The following is a 19,875-nucleotide window of genomic DNA, read 5'->3' on the forward strand; positions in this document are numbered from 1 at the left end:
AGCAAGAGTTCAACGAATCGTGCCCCTCAGTCAGTGGGATTGGGCAGAGGTAGGGTGGCCGGCAAAACATATGATGCTCTAAGACAGAGGTAGGCACATGTTACCTTAAATGGATAAATAGTAAGCTGGGCATGGTTGCTCATGCCTATAATCTCAGCACTTTGGGAGGCCAAGGGGGGCAGATCACCTGAAGTCAGGAGTTCAAGACCAGCCTGACCAACATGGAGAAACCCCACACTACTAAAAATACAAAATTAACCAGGTGTGGTGGTGCATGCCTGTAATCCCATCTACTCAAGAGGCTGTGGCAGGAGAATTGCTTGAACCTGGGAGGCAGAGGTTGCAGTGAGCTGAGATCGTACCATTGCACTCCAGACTGGGCAACAAGAATGAAAGCTCCATCTAAAAAAAAAAGAAAGGGCCAAATAATAAACATTGTGGCTTTTTAGGCCTTAGTTTCCTTAGATCTAAGTGATCTGAGGAAAGGCCACAGAAGTACTGTGGACTGCTATCACTGCTGCTATCAGGTCATAAAGATGAAGATAGTGATATTTAGAGCACTTACTGAAGACTTACTTTGTGCCAGATTCTAGTACTTATATCTATATTAACTCATTCAATAGCTTTGAGATATATACTACATAAACAGCAGAGCTAGTGTACTGAGAATGAAACCCCTATTAAAAATGTCTTCATTTTTTTTGTCAGTTTCAGAGCTCTGAACTGAACTGAGGCATACTATTAGTGATAATTTCTCAGTTCTCCCTGGCAGTTAGATAAGACATGCAACTAAATTTCAGCTCACAGGACATAAGTAGAAGGATGGGAGCTCCCTCTAGACTTTTTCTGTAAAAAAACAGGACATTTGTGGCTGGGCGAGGTGGCTCACAGCTGTAATCCCAGCACTTTGGGTGATCAAGACAGGTGTATCACCTGAGGTCAGGAGTTCAAGACCAGCCTGGCCAATGTGGTGAAATCCCATCTCTACTAAAAATACAAAAATTACCTGGGTGTGGTGGTGCATACCTGTAGTCCCAGTTACTCCGGAGGCTGAGGCACAAGAATTGCTGGAACCCAAGAGGTGGAAATTACAACGAGCTGAGATCGTGCCATTGCACTCCAGCCTGGGCGACAAGAGCGAAACTCCATCTCAAAACAAAAACAAAAATTCGCTGGGTGTGGTGGTACACACCTGTAATCCCAGCTACTCAGGAGGCTGAGGCAGGAGAATCGCTTGAAGCCAGGGAGCGGAGGGTGTAATGAGCTGAGTTTGTGCCACTGCACTCCAGCCGGGGCAACAGGGCCAGATTCAGTCTCAAAAAAAAAATGAAAAGGGCATTTGCCCTCAAGGATGCTTGTCCTCTTCCTTTAAGCTGGGAGAGTCTTAAACTGGAGCAGCTGCTTTAGGCCCTGAAGGGAAGCCACATGTTGAGAACAGCAAAGTCAGTCCATCAGTTAACGGCGGAGAGCCTAACCTTGGAATTGCTGATAATGTCACTTCTCTCTTAAGTAGTTATGTTTCAAGACTTTTTATTACAACAGCTTAGCCTACATCCTAGCATTTTAAATATGTACCTTTGTAACTGTCAGAGTAAGCACATTTTAAAATTATGTGAAGCATAATACATACCTCAGGAGAAACATGAGAGGCAAAAAAATCTTCCTCCTTTGGTGGAGGGGACGAAGATGGAACGACACAGCTATCAAGCCACAGCTAGAAAAAAAACACAACACAGGGCTAAGCATTCATCTGGCCTGTGAAGGGTGTTATTTGATACCCTTCACTTCCCTTATAGAGAACCGTTTCCTAAAGATCGGCACTTTCCATTCTTTTTTTTTTTTTTAAATATGGAACGCTTCATGAATCTGCGTGTCATCCTTGACAGGGGCCATGCTAATCTTCTCTGTATCGTTCCAATTTTAGTATATGTGCTGCCAAAGTGAGCACGGCACTTTCCATTCCTATAAAATCAGTAACATGCCTACAGGGGACCTCTGAGTGCGCTTTAGTAATCTATCATCCAGTAAATTTTGCTTCCAAACCTTGAGGAAGTCGAGTACCTCAAATACACAAATCATTTCTGAAAAGGAAAGATCAAGGACTTCATATCTAAATGCAGGTTCCAAATGATAATCAATCCTCATTTTCCATGGATTTAATATTTAGGAATTTCCCACTTGCTAAAATTTACTTTTAACTCCAAAATCAGTCCTCGTGGTGTTTTCAGTCATTGGGAGAATAGTGCAGCAAAAAATAAGTTCCCCGAGAAGCACGTTCCCAGTTGAGGTGGAACAAGACACACTCTGCCTTCTTGTTTCAGTTCTCATAAACAAATGTCCTTTCTGTAGTTTATTTAGTGCTATGTCCTTCATATTTCTGTGCTTTTTACTGAGGATGTCATTGTTTAAGATGGCTCTCAAGTACAGTACTGAAGGGTTATCTAATGTTTGTTCCCATGAAGCACATGAAGACTATGATGTGTCTTATGGAGAAAATCCAGGTGTTAAATAAGCTTCATTCAGGGCTGAGTTATACTCCTTGGCTGTGAGTTCAATATTCATGAGTCATCAATACATATTTAAAAAGGCGTCTTTAAATAGAAACACATGTTAAATAAGGTTATGTATCGATCAGCGGACGAAAATGAGACCAGAAGCTCATAGGAACTTAATCCTGTATTTCTCCTAGGAGCAATGTTTCAGTATTCACTAATCCAGTGCTCATGCAGAACATAACTATTTCAAATGATAATAATCTACTGTACATTATTTCCTTGTAAGACAACTCAGGTAGAAAAGTTTTATTATTCAGGATAAAAATCACTTTCTACTAAGCAAACATGTATCTAAGGGAAACAATCCAGCCTCCAGTGACTTACATCAGTGCCGTGCTTCCGCGTTGCTTGGGAAGCGAGTGATCTGATTTTCTCCCTATAGAGCTGAGCAGCGCGACTGTTGTACTTGGCATTGGTGTCATTGGTGGCACACCCATGTTGATGAAAAAAGGAAGACTACAGAGAAAAGCATGCAGATTAATATTTTGGTAAAACTAGCTATGATACTTGCATTATAAAATGAAATAACTAGTCCTCATTTGCCCAATAAACCACCTCTGTCATTGTGAAATTTACTTGGGGAGAAACTTTCTACTCAAGACTACTTTTAATTCATGAGCAATCAATTCCTTTTCTATTCTTTTTTTTTTTTTTTTTTTTATGGTGGCGGCACTTGGTTGTGTCTACTTTTTTTTCCCTTTTTTTTTTTGAGACAGAGTTTCACTCTTGTTACCCAGGCTGGGTTGCAATGGCTCGATCTCGGCTCACCGCAACCTCCGCTTCCTGGGTTCAAGCAATTCTCCTGCCTCAGCCTCCCGAGTAGCTGGGACTACAGGCGCACACCACCATGCCCAGTTAATTTTTGTATTTTTAGTAGAGACGGGGTTTCACCTTGTTGACCAGGATGGTCTCGATCTCTTGACCTCGTGATCCACCCGCCTCGGCCTCCCAAAGTGCTGGGATTATAGGCGTGAGCCACTGCACCTGGCTCTCCTTTTTTTTTTTTAAGACGGAGTTTTACTATGTTGGCCAGGCTGGTCTCAAACTCCTGACCTTGTGATCTGCCCGCCTCAGCCTCCCAAAGTGCTAGGAATACAGGCATGCACCACCATGCCCGGCCACTTTTTTTTTTCTTTTTTTTGAGACAGAGTCTTGCTCTATTACCCAGGCTGCAGTGCAGTAGCTCCATCTCGGTTCACTGCAACCTCCACCTCCTGGGGTCAAGTGATCCCACCACCTCACCTCAGCCTCCCAAGTAGCTGGGATTACAGGTGTGTGCCACCACACCTGGCTAATTTTTGTATTTTTTGTAGAGATGGGGTCTCACTATGTTGCTCAGGTTAGTCTTGAACTCCTGAGGTCAAGGGATCCACCTGCCTTGGCCTCATAAAGTGCTCAGATTACAGGCATAAGCCATTGCTCCTGACCCTTTTCTTTGTTTTTGAGATGGTCTGACTCTGTCATCCAGGCTGGAATATAGTGTGGCATGATCATGGCTCACTGCAGCCTCCAACTCCTGGATTCAGGCAATCCTCCCAGCTTGGCTTCCCAAAGTGCTGGGATTAGAAGTGTAAGCCACTACACCCAGTCCATAATCAATCTCAATTTGGATTCTACTAAATCAGAATTTTTGACAAATTAGGAGCTACATTAACATTTACCTTTTTCAGCACTATTTTGTCATTAACAGAGACTACAATATAGGTAAGATGATAAAACAAGTATTTAAACAATTAGAAAAAACTGCTTTCACCCACTTCATGAGGATCCATGTATAGACATAAATTATAGAATTTAGATCTTAATTAAAACAGGTTTTCTAAAAACCTATACAAGTGATCCTTTTTTTTTTTTTGAGAAGGGGTTTCACTCTTGTTACCCAGGCTGGAGTACAATGGCGCGATCTCGGCTCACCGCAACCTCCGCCTCCTGGGTTCAAGCAATTCTCCTGCCTCAGCCTCCCGAGTAGCTGGGACTACAGGCGTGTGCCACCATGCCCAGCTAATTTTTGTATTTTTAGTAGAGACGGGGTTTCACCATGCTGACCAGGATGGTCTCGATCTCTTGACCTCGTGATCCACCCGCCTCGGCCTCCCAAAGTGCTGGGATTATAGGCGTGAGCCACCGCGCCCAGCCAGTGATCCTTTTATTAACAATTGACTAATAATGATATTGGTCACCCACATGTTCCAGATACTGTCCCAAGTGCTTTATGGGCATCATCTCATTCAATCCTCACACCAACACTTCAGACAGTCACTATTACTATCCACACTTTACAGATGGGGAAAATGAAGCACTCAGAGGTTCGACTACTTGCCCCAGGTCACATGGGTAGTGAAAGACAGAGTTAAGATTCAAATACAAAAAGGATGGTTCCAAGCCCATAACTCATAGCGCCACTGGGTAAGCTGAATGACCACTGATGTAAGCCTTCCCTCCCCATGTACCCTAACCCCTGCTGGCTTGAAATGAGAACGCTCCTTTCTGGAGTTTCTACAAAATGCTTTTGTAGGCTTTGTTGTCCAGCCTGGTCTTGAACTCATGGGCTCAAGTGGTCCTCCTGCCTCAGCCTACCAGAGGGTGACTCTGCAACCTTGGGAAGGCTTAGAAGCAAAGACAGGTAAGTCAAACCAACAGTGCTAAGTTTAGGAACAAGTCTGTAAACACCATGATAATGGGCAAAGGTTTCTAATAAGATGCGTGAGGCTGGGCACAGTGGTTCATGCCTGTAATCCCAGCACTTTAGAAAGCCAAGGCAGGAGGATTGCTTGAGGCCAAGAGTTTGAGACCAACCTGGGAACCGAAATGAGACCATGTCTCTACAAAAAAATAGAAAATTAATTAAAAATTTAATTAAAAATTAATTTAAAAATTAATAAGAAACACTGGCTGGGTCCGGTGGCTCATGCCTGTAATCCCAGCATTTTGGGTGGCCGAAGTGAGCAGATCACTTGAGCCTAGGAGTTCAAGACTAGCCTGGCAACATGGCAAAACCCTGTCTATACTAAAAATGTAAAAAACTTGCTGTGCATGGTGGTACTTGCATGTAGTCTCAGCTACTTGGGAGGCTGAGTGGGAGAATCACCTGAGCCCAGGAAGCCGAGGCTGGCTGCAGTGAGCCATGCTTTTGCCACTGCACTCCAGCCTAGGCAACAGGAGTGAGACTTTGTCTCAAAAAAAAAAAAAAAAAAAAAAAAAAGGTTGAAACGTCTAAGTCATATATTCTTTTTATTTTTATTTTTTGAGACGGTCTTGCTCTGTTACCCAGGCTGGCTAGTGTGCAGTGGCACGGTGAACACTGCTCACTGCAGCCTCAACCTCCTGGGCTCAAGTGATTCTCCTGCCTCAGACTCCTAAGTGGCTGGGACTACAGGCATGCACCACTATGCCTGGCTAATTAAAAAATGCTTTTGTAGGCTTTGTTGTCCAGCCTGGTCTTGAACTCATGGGCTCAAGTGGTCCTCCTGCCTCAGCCTACCAGAGTTCTAGGGTTACAGGTGTGAGCCACCATGCCTGGCCAGGGATATATTTTTCATTAAGAAAGGCAAAAATTGTTTATTGGAAAGTAAAAAAAAAAAAAAAAATCTTAGTTATTACAATGGTTTGTGGCCTTCCAAAGGTCGCCTCTACTTGACAAAATTGTATCCCTTAGTATTTAATTTCTCTCATTAAGGAAACATCAGATCCAATTTAAATGGAAAATTAATTAATTTTTCTGCTTAGGGACAATGATGAAAAAAGATTGAGAAACTAGCAATTTGAAAACTGCTATCTTAGGCTTACAACTTTAACAATTTAATTGATATGCATATATGTGTGTGTGTGTGTGTGTGTGTATGTGTGCATATATCTATATATATATATATATATAGATATATATAATTATTATTATCTTTTTTTTTGAGACAGGGTCTTGCTCTGTCACCGCGGCTGGAGTGTAATGGCATTATCACAGCTCACTGCAGCCTTGAACTTCTGAGCTCAAGTGATCCTCCCACCTCAGACTCCTGAGCAGATGAGACTATAGGCAGGCACTACCATGCCTTACTAATTTTTAAGTTTTTTTGTATAGATGAGGTCTTACTATGTTGCCCAGGCTGGTCTTACACTCCTGGACTCAAGTGTTCCTCTCACCTCAGCCTCCCAAAGTGTTGGAGTTACAGGCATGAGCCACCATGCTGGCCATAATTTTTATTTGAAATGTATACAAATTTGATTTCTTATACTTTAGCATATAAGAAATGCCTAAAAGAATTCCATTTACTCAACCTACACCATTTTGGCCTGATAAAGAGGCTACCAGTGCTTTGCAAGATTTGGCTGGTTAGATTTGTAAGGCTGCCAGTTCAGTGTTTCAGATAATCAAATATATTGAATTTGTAAATAAAGTTTAAAGTGTTTGAAAATCCTTAATCAGGTTTGTAAATGGGGTTTAAGGAAATCTGTTCTTTTAAAATTACAAACTAAACAACACACAATATTAATATTTGTGTTTAGAAATTAACATGCAACATTTGCTACATTTGAAGACGTGAAGAATGGGTTTTTTGGCTGGGCACGGTGGCTCACCCCTGTAATTCTAGTACTTTGGGAGGCCAAGGCGGGCAGATCGGTTGAGGTCAGGAATTCAAGACCAGCCTGGTCAACATGGTGAAACCCCATCTCTACTAAAAATATCAAAAGACCCGGGCATGGTGGTGCGTGCCTGTAGTCCCAGCTACTCAGGAGGCTGAGGCAGGAGAATCTCTTCAACCAGGGAGGCAGAGGTTGCAGTGAGACTATATGGCACCACTGCACTCCAGTCTGGGCAACAGAGCCAGACTCCATCTCAAAAAAACAAAAACAGGCTGGGCACGGTGGCTCACGCCTGTAATCCCAGCACTTTGGGAGGCCGAGGTGGGCGGATCACCTGAGGTCAGAAGTTCGAGACTAGTCTGGCCAACATGGTCAAACCCTGTCTCTAAAAAAACAAAAACAAAAACAAAAACAAACAAACAGAATGTTTTTTTTTTAATTTGTAGATTTAAAAGTTAAATGTTAATTCAAATACAAGCATTCCATCCTAAGCACAAAGTCACCCCAGATATTAAAAAACTATTGTCATAAAGAAGCCTCCAGCTTCTTCATGCCCTCACTTCCTGTTTTAATTTTCTTAAAGCATTTACCATTGCCTGTTGTTTTCCTGTGAACATATTTCTTTGATTACTCTCTGAAAGCCTCTGTCTCTTAAGAGGGGATCTTGGTTATTTTAAATTATTTTTTAGAGATAAGGTCTCACTCTGTCACACAGGCTGGAGAGCAATGGTGCAATCTCAGCTCACTGCAACCTCTACCTCCCAGGCTCAAGAGATCCTCCCACCTCAGCCTCCCGAGTAGCTTGGACTGCAGGTATGCACTACCATGCTTTGCTAATTTGTGTATTTTTTGTAGAGATGAGGTTTTGCCATGTTGTCCAGGCTGGTCTTGTATTCATTCATAGGCTCAAGGCAATCTGCCTGACTCAGTCTCCCAAAGTTCTAGGATTACAACCATGAGCCACCGCACCCAGAAGGGAACTTGTTTGTCTTGTCTGTCACTATATCCCTAGCACTTAGCCAACGTTTCCTGTTTATTAGGTGTTTAACAGATTTTTGAATAAACAAGTGAACTGGGTCTAACTTCAAAACCCATCAGGCTCTCCTCTTCATGTCATAGGGCCTCCCAAACTTGCAAGTATTGAACTCTTTTTGTTTGTTTGTTTATGGGGATGGAGTCTTGTTCTGTCGCCCAGCTGGAGTGCAGTGGTATGATCTCAGCTCATGGAAACCTCTGCCTTCCAGGTTCAAGCAATTCTCCTGCTCAGCCTCCCACGTAGCTGGGATTACAGGTGTGTGGCACCATGCCCAGCTAATTTTTGTTGTTGCTTTTTTTTTTTAGTACAGATGGGGTTCCACCACGTTGGCCAGGCTGGTATCAAACTCCTGACCTCAAGTGATCTGCCTGCCTTGGCCACCCAAAGTGCTGGGATTATAGGCGTGAGCCACAGCGCCTGGCCTGTTTGGTTTTTCTAAATACAGGGTCTTGCCATGTTGCCTAGGGTCTCGCCATGTTGAACTCCTGGGCTCCAGTGATCCTCCACCTTGGCCTCCCAAAGGGGTGGGATTACAGGCATGAGCACCACGCCTAGCCTGAACTTCTTTACTATTATAACATAACAAATATTTAAACAAGAAAGAAAATAACAAGTTTGAGATGAACTTACTGCATTTGCATTTCCTCCAACTTGCATGCATCGCAACTGAAACCACGACCAGTTAGAATCCAACTCTGTAGATCTAAATGGAAAGAATATTACTAAACGTTAATACTTTTATCTCCAGGATCAAAATCAGTGAGTTTTTGAGAACAAGTTTTCCTTAAGCTTTAAGATACCAAAGAAGTCTAAGTGAGTCAACAAGGACCCACACTTTTGGAATGCTAGGGTTCCAGACTGGATGGTGATTGGTGCAAGCAACCCCCGGCTCCTCTAATCCTTCCAGGAATGCAGGGCATAGGGACATGACAAGTGTCACCAGGCTGCTGGAACAACATCAACTCTTTGCCTCCCATCCTTGATTGGATATGATTTAAAATTTGGCAATGTGTCTACTCAAAACAGATGCAATGTTTGGATGTTTTCAGGTTGGTGATCTATTTGTTCAGTTTGATCTTACCAGAAGCTTGGAGGATGCTCATTCTCTTATCACCAGGTAGAAGAGACCTACCCAACAACACCACCAGCAGGGAGAGGAGAAAACACAAGATTTCATGCTCCTGAAGTGAAAGCTACAAGCACTTCCTCCCCTGCCACACCTTCTGCCTGACTTATCTCCACTGTAAGATCAAATCAGAAACAAATAAAGGCAGTGATTATAGCCTCAATGATGCACATTCACCAAGGGGTCGACCATAAAGCAACAATGTTAGAATCTTTACACTGAATCCACAGAAATGCGCAAAAAGCAGAGGCTGTTATTCAGTAATAGCTTGCCCTACACTAACTGTAAAGGAATGTGGATATTGTAGAATGGGTATAGGCAGAATACCCTTTACAAAATGGGCAAGAAAGAAAGAAAAGAAAAGAAGCCTCAGATCTACCAAAACTTTCTTTTGTGTTGCCCTTACATTTACTCCTTTCCTTCTGTCCCTACCTCCCTCCCTCCCTCCCTTCCTTCCTTCCCTCCTTCCCTCCCTCCTTTCTCTCTCTCTCTCTCCTCTCTCTCTCCCTTTCTCTCTTTCTTTCTGAGACAGGGTGTCACTCCATCACCCAGGAGTGGAGTGGTATAATCACAGCTCACTGAAGCCTCAACCAGGCTCAAACAATCCTCCTGTCTCAGCCTCCCAAGTAACTGGTAGCCACCATGCTTGGCTTTTTTTTTTCCCCAATAGATAGGGTCTTGTTATGTTGCCCAAGCTGGTCTAGAACTCCTGGGCTCAAGCAATCCTCCCGCCTCAGCCTCTCAGTGTTGGGATCATAGGTATATGCCACCATGCCCAGTCAACCTATCTTTCTTTCTTTTTTTTTTTTTTTGAGACTGAGTCTCGCTCTGTTGTCCAGGCTGGAGTGCAGTGGCACGACTTCAGCTCATTGTAACCTCTACCTCCTGTATTTAAGCAATTCTCACACCTCAGCCTCCCGGCGTGGCTGGGATTAGAGGCATGCAGAACCACGCCAGGCTAATTTCTGTAATTTTAGTAAAGATGGGGTTTCACCATGTTGGCCAGGCTTGTCTCAAACTCCTGGCCTCAAGCAATACCCCCGCCTCAGTCTCCCAAAGTGCATACCATTATTAATCTAGAGCTTGACTTACAGACAAGCTCAGTAACAACTTCCCAGCAGCCCTTTGTTTATAAGTTGCTTGATTACTTCCGTAAGGTCATGAACAGTGTTGTCTTTCTACACTAACACATAGAAAGGTTCTCCCCTGGTGTCTACTGAACTGGAGCCCAGATTCTGCTCTGGCCAGCATCAACGTGTTCTAGGGCTCACTATGTGCCAGGCTGTATGGGATTCTCTCGCTCGCTCCTGCCTACACCCTATACGGCAGGTCCTAGTATTCTCACCTCCACTTTCAAGAGAAGGAAGGAAGACATTTGGAGGTAAGGAACACACCCAGGGCCAGGAAGGGATAGCTTAGTTTTGGACTCCCACCAACCCGGCTCCAGCATCCTCAGCCTCGGTCCTCACCTTGTCCTAATGCTGTCTCCTGCTCTGCCCAGGATGAGTCACCCTCCCCGAAGGCCTCATCCCTCGGGCCTCAGGAGTGAAGTACTACCTCCCAGCCTGGCAGCTAAGATGCTCCACAATATGACAAATCCTCTCCTTTCACCCTTATTTCTATTTATTTTCCTATACAAAAACTAGCTACAAAGCATTTTGCTTTTTCCTGCTTCTATATCTGAAGGTCCAAGTGCTGACCTCAATTTTCCCTGCCTTGTCTCCATTATTCTTTTTTGATGTTGTAGAGATGAGGTCTCACTATGTTGCCCAGGCTGGTCTTAAACTCCTGGGCTCAAACTATCCTCCCACCTTGGCCTCCAAAAGTGCTGGGATTACAAGCACAAGCCACCGTGCCGAGCCTTGTCTCCATTATCAAAATCCCATCAAACCTTCCAAGTTCATTGCAAATGTTACCTCTTTCAAACTTTGCCTAATTTTCTAACCAGAAGTGGGCACAGTACTTAGTTTCCTTGTCTCATGCAGAACTTTACAGTCTACTTATTTATGTTGTATTTAAGCCTGTCCCTGATCCCATGTCAACAAGATTGACGCAGGGCTCCCATTCACCTTTAATAAGCTCATAAAACAGGTAACGGCAAACTTGAGAGGAAACAGAGCTAGAGGGGAGGAGCAGCCCGAAACATGGATATCCCAGCAATGGAGGTGAAAAGGGGCAGAGGTCAGTTCAGTCAGGTCCACTCTGGGAGCAGTCAGCTCCCCAAGCAGCTTGCCCTCTCCATATACTCCTAGCCTGCCTTCTCCCTTTTGCTTGGCAAAAGCCATAGTTTATAAATTATTTTCCTCTGTAAAATTAGTGACTTGAAATTCTAGTCAAAAAAAAAACTCCACTTAAATAAGCACACCACCCATGCCACACAGGTAACAGTGATCATGCCTGGAAAATTTGCATGCTTGCCTCTGTGTGTGTGTGTGTGTGCGTGCGTGCGTGTGTGTGTGTGTGTGTGTCTGGCAGTGGGAGGGGAAGAAGAGGGGAAAGTATTCTACAGGAGAGACCTTATATACTTTGGGACTGCTTTGATTTTTTCCCAATTAGCTAGTGCTTTTGATTTCTGGAGTCAGGGTCTTGCTCTGTCACCTAGACTGAAGTGAAGTGGAGAGATCATAGCTCACTGCAGCCTCAAACTCCAGGCTCAGCTAGGCACTGTGGCTCATGCCTGTAGTCCCAGTACTTTGGGAAGCTAAGCAGGTGGATCACATGAGGTCAGTGTTAGGGACGAGCTGTGCTGCCTCAGAAAACCCCTCCACGCAGGCTGATCCCAGCCCCCTTTGATTGCCCTGCAGCTGCACTCCTGAACTCCTAACTAGGCACCACATCAAGGCTGCCAGATGTGTAGCAATTAAGCAAAATCTGATTACAGCCATCTGGGTAGCTCAAGGGAGGACAGGGAAAACACATGTTGGTTATCCATACTTGTAAATTCCTGTTTGACACACATCTGTAAAAAAAAATCCGGGTTTCTGTCTTATTTTTTAAAGACTGCTGCCACAAAAGTCATAGAATGACGTATTGTAGGTCTGTTGCAAGGTAACAAACTATCTCTGTGCCTGTTACCTGAAACGCCCCCCTTATGCCCCTCTCACCCTATATAAGCCCCTCATTTTGTAAGCTCAGGGCTGCCTCCTCTGATTGTTATGGAGTAGCCCGGCAGCTGAATAAAACTTTCTTGCCTGATTTTGGGTCTATTCTCCTTTCTCTCGGCTACCCTTTACTGTGTAAAGTCAGGAGTTCAAGACCAGCCTGGTCAACATGGTGAAACCCTGTCTCTACTAAAAATACAAAAATTAGCCGGGTGTGGTGGCGCACACCTGAAATCCCAGCTGTTTGGGAGGCTAAGGCAGGAGAATTGCTTGAACCCAGAAGCTGGAGGTTGCAGTGAGCTCAGATCGTGCCGTCGCACTCCAGCCTGGGTGATAGAATGAGGCTGTCTTGAAGAAAAAATATATATAAGCAAGCAAATTTAAAAAAACAAACCTCCCAAGTTCAATGGATTCTTCCACCTTGGCCTCCCAAAGTGCTGGGATTACAGGTGTGAACCGCTGTGTCCAGCCCCACAATTTTTTTTAGTCAATAAAAATGTTTGAAGAGTAGCTGTTCTCTGCCTTAAAAATAACAAACCCATACTGAGTACCTTCTCATCCTTGACTTTCCCTTGCCCAAATCCTAGACTCCTGCCCTAAGGTCCTACCATGAATTTTAATTGTTGTTTTGAATCCTTTACAAGCATTGTGATTCATACAGTTCTATTTATCTGACTTTTAAAAGGTCAGTGATTAACCCAGCAATGGCCCAAGGTCAGTCCTTCCCTCAGGGAGGAACACGTCATAAAACCAGGATTTCCTGGAATGGCTTAAACTGGAAGTATTCTTTAGTGATAAGGAAGGAGAGGCAGATTACAATGGGGGAGACAACAGAAAGAAAGGGAAAAAACAAAGTAAAGACAGAAGGAAGAGAAGCAACTAGGTATTGCCTTGAGTCTAGTCTTCATCTGCTCTGGGCAGGGTAGGCAACCATGAGTTAACTGGTAATGATCAATCTGAAAAACAAAGTACATTAAAAATGAGCTCTGGTTGGAGTAATCCCAGCACTTTGGGAGGCTGAGGGGGAGTGGATCACCTGAGGTCAGGACTTCAAGACCAACCTGGCCAACATGGTGAAACCCCATCTCTACTAAAAATATAAAAATTAGCCGATGTGGTGGCACATGCCCATAGTTCCAGCTACTTGGGAGGCTGAGGCAGGAGAATTGCTTAAACATGGGAGGCGGAGATTGCAGTGAGCCGAGACTGTGTCACTGCACCCCAGCCTGGGTGACAAAGCGAGATTCTGTTTCAAAAAAAACAAGACAAAATAAAACCAAAAAAAAAAACAAGCTTAATTCAATGGGGAAAAGACAGTCTTTTCAACAAATGGTGTCAGAAAAACTAGGTATCCACATGGAAGAGAATGAAGGTGAACTTTTACCTGACACCATGAAAAAAAATTAACTCAGAAAAGATCAAAGACTTAACCCCGTCTCTACTAAAAATAGAAAAATTAGCTGGGTGTGGTGGTATGTGCCTATAATCCGAGCCACTAGGGGAGCTGAGGCAGGAGGATCACTTGAACCTGGGAAGCAGAGGTTGCAGTGAGCCAAGATCATGCCACTGCACTCCAGCCTGGGAAACAGAGTGAGACTTCATCTCAGAAAAAATAAATAAATAAATTTTAAAAAATAAATAAAAGAAAGCAGAAGGTGCCGGGTGCAGTGGCTCACACCTGTAATCCTAGCACTTTGGGGGGCCGAGACTGAGGCCATGGTGGGTGGATCACTGAGGTGAGGAGTTCAAGACCAGCCTGGGCATCAGGGTGAAACCTCATCTTAAAAAAAAAAAAAAAGAAAGAAAGAAAAGAAAATAGAAGGCAAAAGCTTCATGACATTGGATTTGGCAATTTTTGATATGACACCAAAGGAACATGCAGCAACAAAAACAAAAAAGGCCTACAGACAAACTGAACTTCATGAAGATTTTTTAAATTTCATGCATCAAGAGACAATATAAAAAAACACAGTATCAACAGAGTAAAAAGGCACCCCACAAAGCTGAAGAAAGTGTTTCAGGACTGTAATCCCAGCAATTTGAGAGGCTGAGGCGGGAGGACTGCTTGGGGCCAGGAGTTTGAGATCAACCAGGCAAACATAGTGAGATCCTGTTTCTATTAAAAAAAAAAGAAAGAAAGAAAGAAAGAAAGAAAAGAAAAAAAGGGCAACCTGCCAAAAGAGAGAAAATATTTGCAAATCATGTATCTGATGAGACACTAATATCCAGAATATATAGAGAATCCCTCAAATTCAAAACAACAAAATAAACAACATGACTCAAATATGGGCAAAGAGGCCAGGTGCAGTGGCTCATACTTGTAATCCCAGCTCTCTGGGAGGCCGAGGTGGGTGGATCAAGAGGTCTGGAGACCGAGACCATCCTGCTTAATGTGGTGAAACCTTGTCTCTACTAAAAATATAAAAATTTGCTGGGTGGCTGGGCGTGGTGGCTCCCGCCTGTAATCCAAGCACTTTAGAGGCCAAGGAGGGCAGATCACCTGAGGTCGGGAGTTCAAGACCAGCCTGACCAACATGGTGAAACCCCGTCTTTTAAAAAAAAAAAAACAAACTTTTTTTTTTTTTCTAAATAATCATCTATGTAGTTATATGGCTATAAATATTTAGCCCATCATGCCTTTGCAAATTGATTTCTAAAAAAGAGCTCTGTATGTGAGAAAAGATTTTTCAAATATATCTGCAAAATTATGTTGTAATTATTACTACAAAGTTTTTGCGCTATGATACAAAATATCTCATTAAGAATTATAGGCCCAAAAAAATATAAAAACAAAACAAAAAAAGTACAAAAAAAGGAAAAAAAAAAAAAAAAGAATTATAGGCCGGGCCGGGCATGGTGGCTCACGCCTGTAATCCAAGCACTTTGGAGGCCAAGGTGGCGGATCACCTGAGGTCGGGAGTTCAACAAGCCTGACCAACATGGTGAAACCCCGTCTTTAAAAAAAAATTAAAAAAAAGAATTATAGGCCTGACATGGTGGCTCATACCTGTAATCCCAGCACTTTGGGAGGCCGAGGTGGGCAGATCACCTGAGATCAGGAGTTCAAGACCAGCCTGGTCAACATGGTGAAACCCTGTTTCTACTGAAAATACAAAAAATTATGTGTGTGGTGGCACACACCTATAATCCTAGCTACTTGGGAGGCTGAGGCAGGAGAATCACTTGAACCCAGGAGGCAGAGGTTGCAGTGAGCCGAGATTGTGCCATTGCATTCCAGTTTGGGCCACAAGAGCGAAACTCCGTCTCAGAAAAAAAAAAAAAAAGAATTATAATAGATTTTATCCTATAAAAACAAACGCTCCTTTATCATAATCACGCTGTATCACTATTCCTTAAGTCATAATATAAAACTGCTTGCCACAATCCCAAATGGGCAGCCTAGCTGGTTCCTTCCCTAGAAAAAGATGCAGTAGGGAAATCCCTGGACGTCTGGGGGAGGCAGCAATGACTGGGAACTAAGCCATGGCTATTTGAAGGTGCCCTGCAGAAGTTGTCCTGGCAAGGGCCTGTGGCAGCTGACTTGCAGGCCTTGCTTGGCTTCCAAGCCCTGGGGATCTTTTCATTATTTCTTTTAATATTTCAATTTATTTAACTTCACAAATAGCCCTGCCTCCCACTGGACTGTTGGCTTATCCCACCAGACTGCCTGTCCAAAGGTGGTGACTTCTGCCGCAAAAGGCCCTATATGGGCTATCGCCATAGAGTATCAGAACTAGAAGATAGTGTCAGGTGCAGTGGCTCATACCTGTAATCCCAGCACTTTGGGAGGCCAAGGCGGGCGGACCATCTGAGGTCAGGAGTTCAAGACCAGTCTGGCCAAAATGGTGAAACCCCGTCTCTACTAAAAATAGAAAAATGAGCTGGGCATGGTGGTGGATGCCTGTAATCCCAGTTATTCAGGAGGCTGAGGCAGGAGAATTGCTTGAACCCAGGAGGCGGAGGTTGTAGTGAACCCAGATTGCGCCACTGCACTCTAGCCTGCGTGACACAGCAAGACTCCATCTCAAAAAAAAAAAAGAAGTAGAATATGGTTTACTCACTATGGGGGCCAATGCAGCCCAAGTCTTCAGATAAAAAGAGAAAAAAGACCTTCATGTTATAAACATTTGAAATTGCCACTAAAAATCATTCACTCCGGCTTTGTGATATTGGTGTCCTTGGGAGCCACAGCTGTAAGATTACACTGGAAGTGAAGGCCTGATCAAGGAGAGCATCTCATCATTTACATAAACTCTCTACTTTGGTGGACACAGGACAGACCGACAGTACCTGATTCCCCTTCTCCCATGAGTCTATATTTTGTACTGATAAATTATTAGAAGATAATTGTCATAAAATCAAATTTCTTTCCTTTCCTTCTTTCCTTTCTTCTTTCTTTCTTCCTTTCCTTTCTTTCTCTCTCTTTCTCTCTTTCTTCTCTCTTTCTTGAGACAGTGTCTCACTCTGTCGCCCAGGCTGGAATGCAGTGGCATGATCATAGTTCACTGCACCCTTGACCTCCTGGGCTTAAGTGATCCTCCCACTTCAGCCTCCTGAGTAACTAGGACTACAGTCATACATCATCACACCACAACATTTTTTATTTTTTGTAGAGGCTGAGGTGGGAGTTCACTTGAGCCCAGTGAGCTATGATGGCACTACTGCAGCCAAAGTGAAAGAGCAAAGACCCTGTCTCAAAAAACGAAAAGAAAAAAGGGAAAAAACACCCATGTAACAATGTAATTGCTTTCACCCCAATGAGAGAAGATTCACTTACCGAATAAAACTCAAGTGAACGCCAAGTGACCGGTGGGACCCTGAGCAATCAATGCAAAGGAACACTCCATAGGTTATACTTGCCCAGCTGGGATTTTTGGCACCACAATCAAAACACACCTGAAAGAAAAATGTTCAATTCAGTTACTAATTAATTTATGTTAGCCAATAAATTATCCTGTAAGATAACAGTTAATGATTTAGCATCTCACCTAGGTTTTTTTAAAAGCCTCAAAATTCATGTTCTTCTATTATTATTATATATAATTATATTAATTATAGATTAGCATAATTATTATATCTCTAAGTAAATATAGAGACAGAGTCTCGCTTTGTCACCCAGGCTGGAGTGCAGTGGTGCAATCTCAGCTCACTGCAACCTCTGCTTCCCGGGTTCAATTGATTCTCCTGCCTCAGCCTCTGGAATGTCTAGGACAACAGTCTCGCACCATTACGTCTGGCTAATTTTGTCTTTTTAGTAGAGATGGGGTCTAACATGTTGGCCAGGCTGGTCTCAAACTCCTGACCTCAGGTGATCCAACAGCTTCGGCCTCCCAAAGTGCTAGGATTGCAGGCATGAGCCACTGCGCCCAGTTTACTAAGTGATTTATATAGTATATTATAGAGTATCATGTATATATTGTAACAATGCACATTGTACATAGTGAAGATAATTTAGGTTTGTGTACCACCTCAAACATGACTTACCCTTGAAGCATCAGCAGGCATCCTACCAGTCATATAAAGGAATACTAGTGAGGGAAGCAGCCCTCCTGGGGAAAATTCTAGCCCTACCATCCTTCCGGGTAGTGGCTATACCAGATGGCAGGTTGCTGCACATATTTCTTCTCCCCCAGTCACAGGAGGAGGTTGTGGCAGCCAGATTCCAAGATGGCCCCAATGATCCCTACCACCTGGTATTCACATCTTGTGTAATGTCCACCCTCATTTTGCCAAGGTGATCTGTGTGTCCACTAGAATATGGCAGAAATAACCATGTCATTTTTGAGATTGGGTTACAAATGACACTGGCTTTTTCTTCCCTCCTCCACCCTCTTTTTCTCTCTCCCGCCCCCCTTCCCCACCTTGGATCACGAGGCTCTAGGGGAAGCCAGGTGCCATGTCTTAAGAACACTCAACTCTGGTAGCCCTGTGGAGAGGGTGAAGTGGTAAGGAACTGAGGCCCTCAGTCCAACAGCCAGCAAGGAGAGGAGGCCTGCCAACCACCATGTGAGTAAGCTCTCAGATGACCTCAGCATTGGCCAACCGCTTGACTGCAGCCTCATGAAAGACTCTGAGTCAGAAGCAGCCAGCTAAGCCACCCCCAAATTCCTGATCCTCACAACTATCTGTTGTTTTAAGATGGTAAGTTGGGGGTGATCTGATACATAGCAATAGGTAATTAATACAGAGAGATATTCCTTTATGAAATGCTGTGCCCCTCTCTACCCCTACCACCTCTCTCTGTCCAGGTCACTTTGATAATGCTTAGACATATGATCATAACTGAGGATTATGTCCCGTGCCCACTGAGAACGCTGAGAGCTCTTACAGGGGTAGAATCTTTCCCTTTTGCCAATCTTTATGCCTTTTTCTTTCTTTTTTTTTTTTTAAGAGACAAGGGCCAGGTGAGGGGGCTCACGCCTGTAATCCCAGCACTTTGGGAGTCCGAGGCGGGTGGATTACAAGGTCGGGAGTTCAAGACCACCCTGGCCAAGATGATGAAATCCCATCTCTACTAAAAATACAAAAAAATTTAGTTGGGCCTGGTGGCGCATACCTGTAATCCCAGGTACTCAGGAAGCTGAGGCAGGAGAATCGCTTGAACCCGGGAGGCAGAGGTTGTAGTGAGCCGAGATCGCACCACTGCACTCCAGCCTGGGTCACAGGGTGAGACTCGATCTCAAAAAAAGAAAAAAGGTGGGGGGGCGGGGACAAGGTCTGGTTCTGTCACCAGGCTGGTGTGAATGGTCCTAGCTTGCTGCAGTCTCAAACTCTTGGGCTCAAGCCATCCTCCCACCTCAGCCTCTTGAACAGTTAGAACAAGTGTACGCCACCATGCCCAGTTTTTTTTTTTTTTTTTTTTTTTTTTTTTTGTAGAGATGGGGATATTACCATGTTGCCCAAGCTGGTCTTGAACTCCTGGGCTCAAAGAATTCTGCCCTCCTGACCTCCCAAAGTGCTAGGGTTACAGGTGTGAGCCGCCAGCCTCCATCCCCATCACCTTGCTTTCCTCTCCATTAGCACAGAACCTGCACATAGTAAATACACAATAAATATTTGCTGAATAGTTGTGTACTTTTTAATCTCACACACAGCCTGAAAAATAGGCTAACCCATAGTAAGCATTCAGTAAATATTTGTTATTGTTAATAAAGAGAATAACTTTAAAAACTTACTGCCAGCTCAAAAATTATTACTAGCCCCTTCAACACTGACACTGAGGCCAAACGTTCTTCATCAACAGGAGCATAAAATACTTTAAAATACACATTGCTAACTAGCAGAGTGATGTATGAAGCGTGCTGGGCCCTTAAAATACACAGTGCTTGTTGTGGAAAGTAATATTTATAATTCATTTAACTCAGAATAGGAAAAAATTCCTCTAATAGAATGGCTTTTAATCTTTCTGCAAGAAAAAAAATGTATATTAGATATATAATGCTGGCTCATCTTGAAATTCTTTGTTCTTTTGAGACAGGG

General features: G+C 43.6%; 1 protein-coding gene and 1 non-coding gene across 3 annotated transcripts in view; both read right to left on the reverse strand.

Moving 5' to 3' along the window:
• ARFGAP3 (ADP ribosylation factor GTPase activating protein 3) overlaps positions 1 to 19,875 on the reverse strand; it is a 60,359-nt gene that overhangs the window by 35,643 nt on the left and 4,841 nt on the right. For both annotated transcript variants that reach the window (XM_032261369.1, XM_032261368.1), the window contains exons 2-5: positions 17,174 to 17,292; positions 8,800 to 8,872; positions 2,880 to 3,011; positions 1,631 to 1,714 (exon numbers count right to left, since the gene is read on the reverse strand). In XM_032261369.1, coding sequence (XP_032117260.1) covers positions 1,631 to 1,714; positions 2,880 to 3,011; positions 8,800 to 8,872; positions 17,174 to 17,292 — 408 coding nt within the window. The remainder of the gene's footprint in view (positions 1 to 1,630; positions 1,715 to 2,879; positions 3,012 to 8,799; positions 8,873 to 17,173; positions 17,293 to 19,875) is intronic.
• LOC116538930 lies at positions 1,843 to 1,948 on the reverse strand. The gene has a single exon (XR_004263850.1). It is a non-coding gene; the product is annotated as a U6 spliceosomal RNA (small nuclear RNA).

Source organism: Sapajus apella, unplaced genomic scaffold (genome assembly GCF_009761245.1).
Source record: "Sapajus apella isolate SASKATOON/1434 unplaced genomic scaffold, GSC_monkey_1.0 scaffold123, whole genome shotgun sequence".
Lineage (NCBI taxonomy): Eukaryota > Metazoa > Chordata > Mammalia > Primates > Cebidae > Sapajus > Sapajus apella.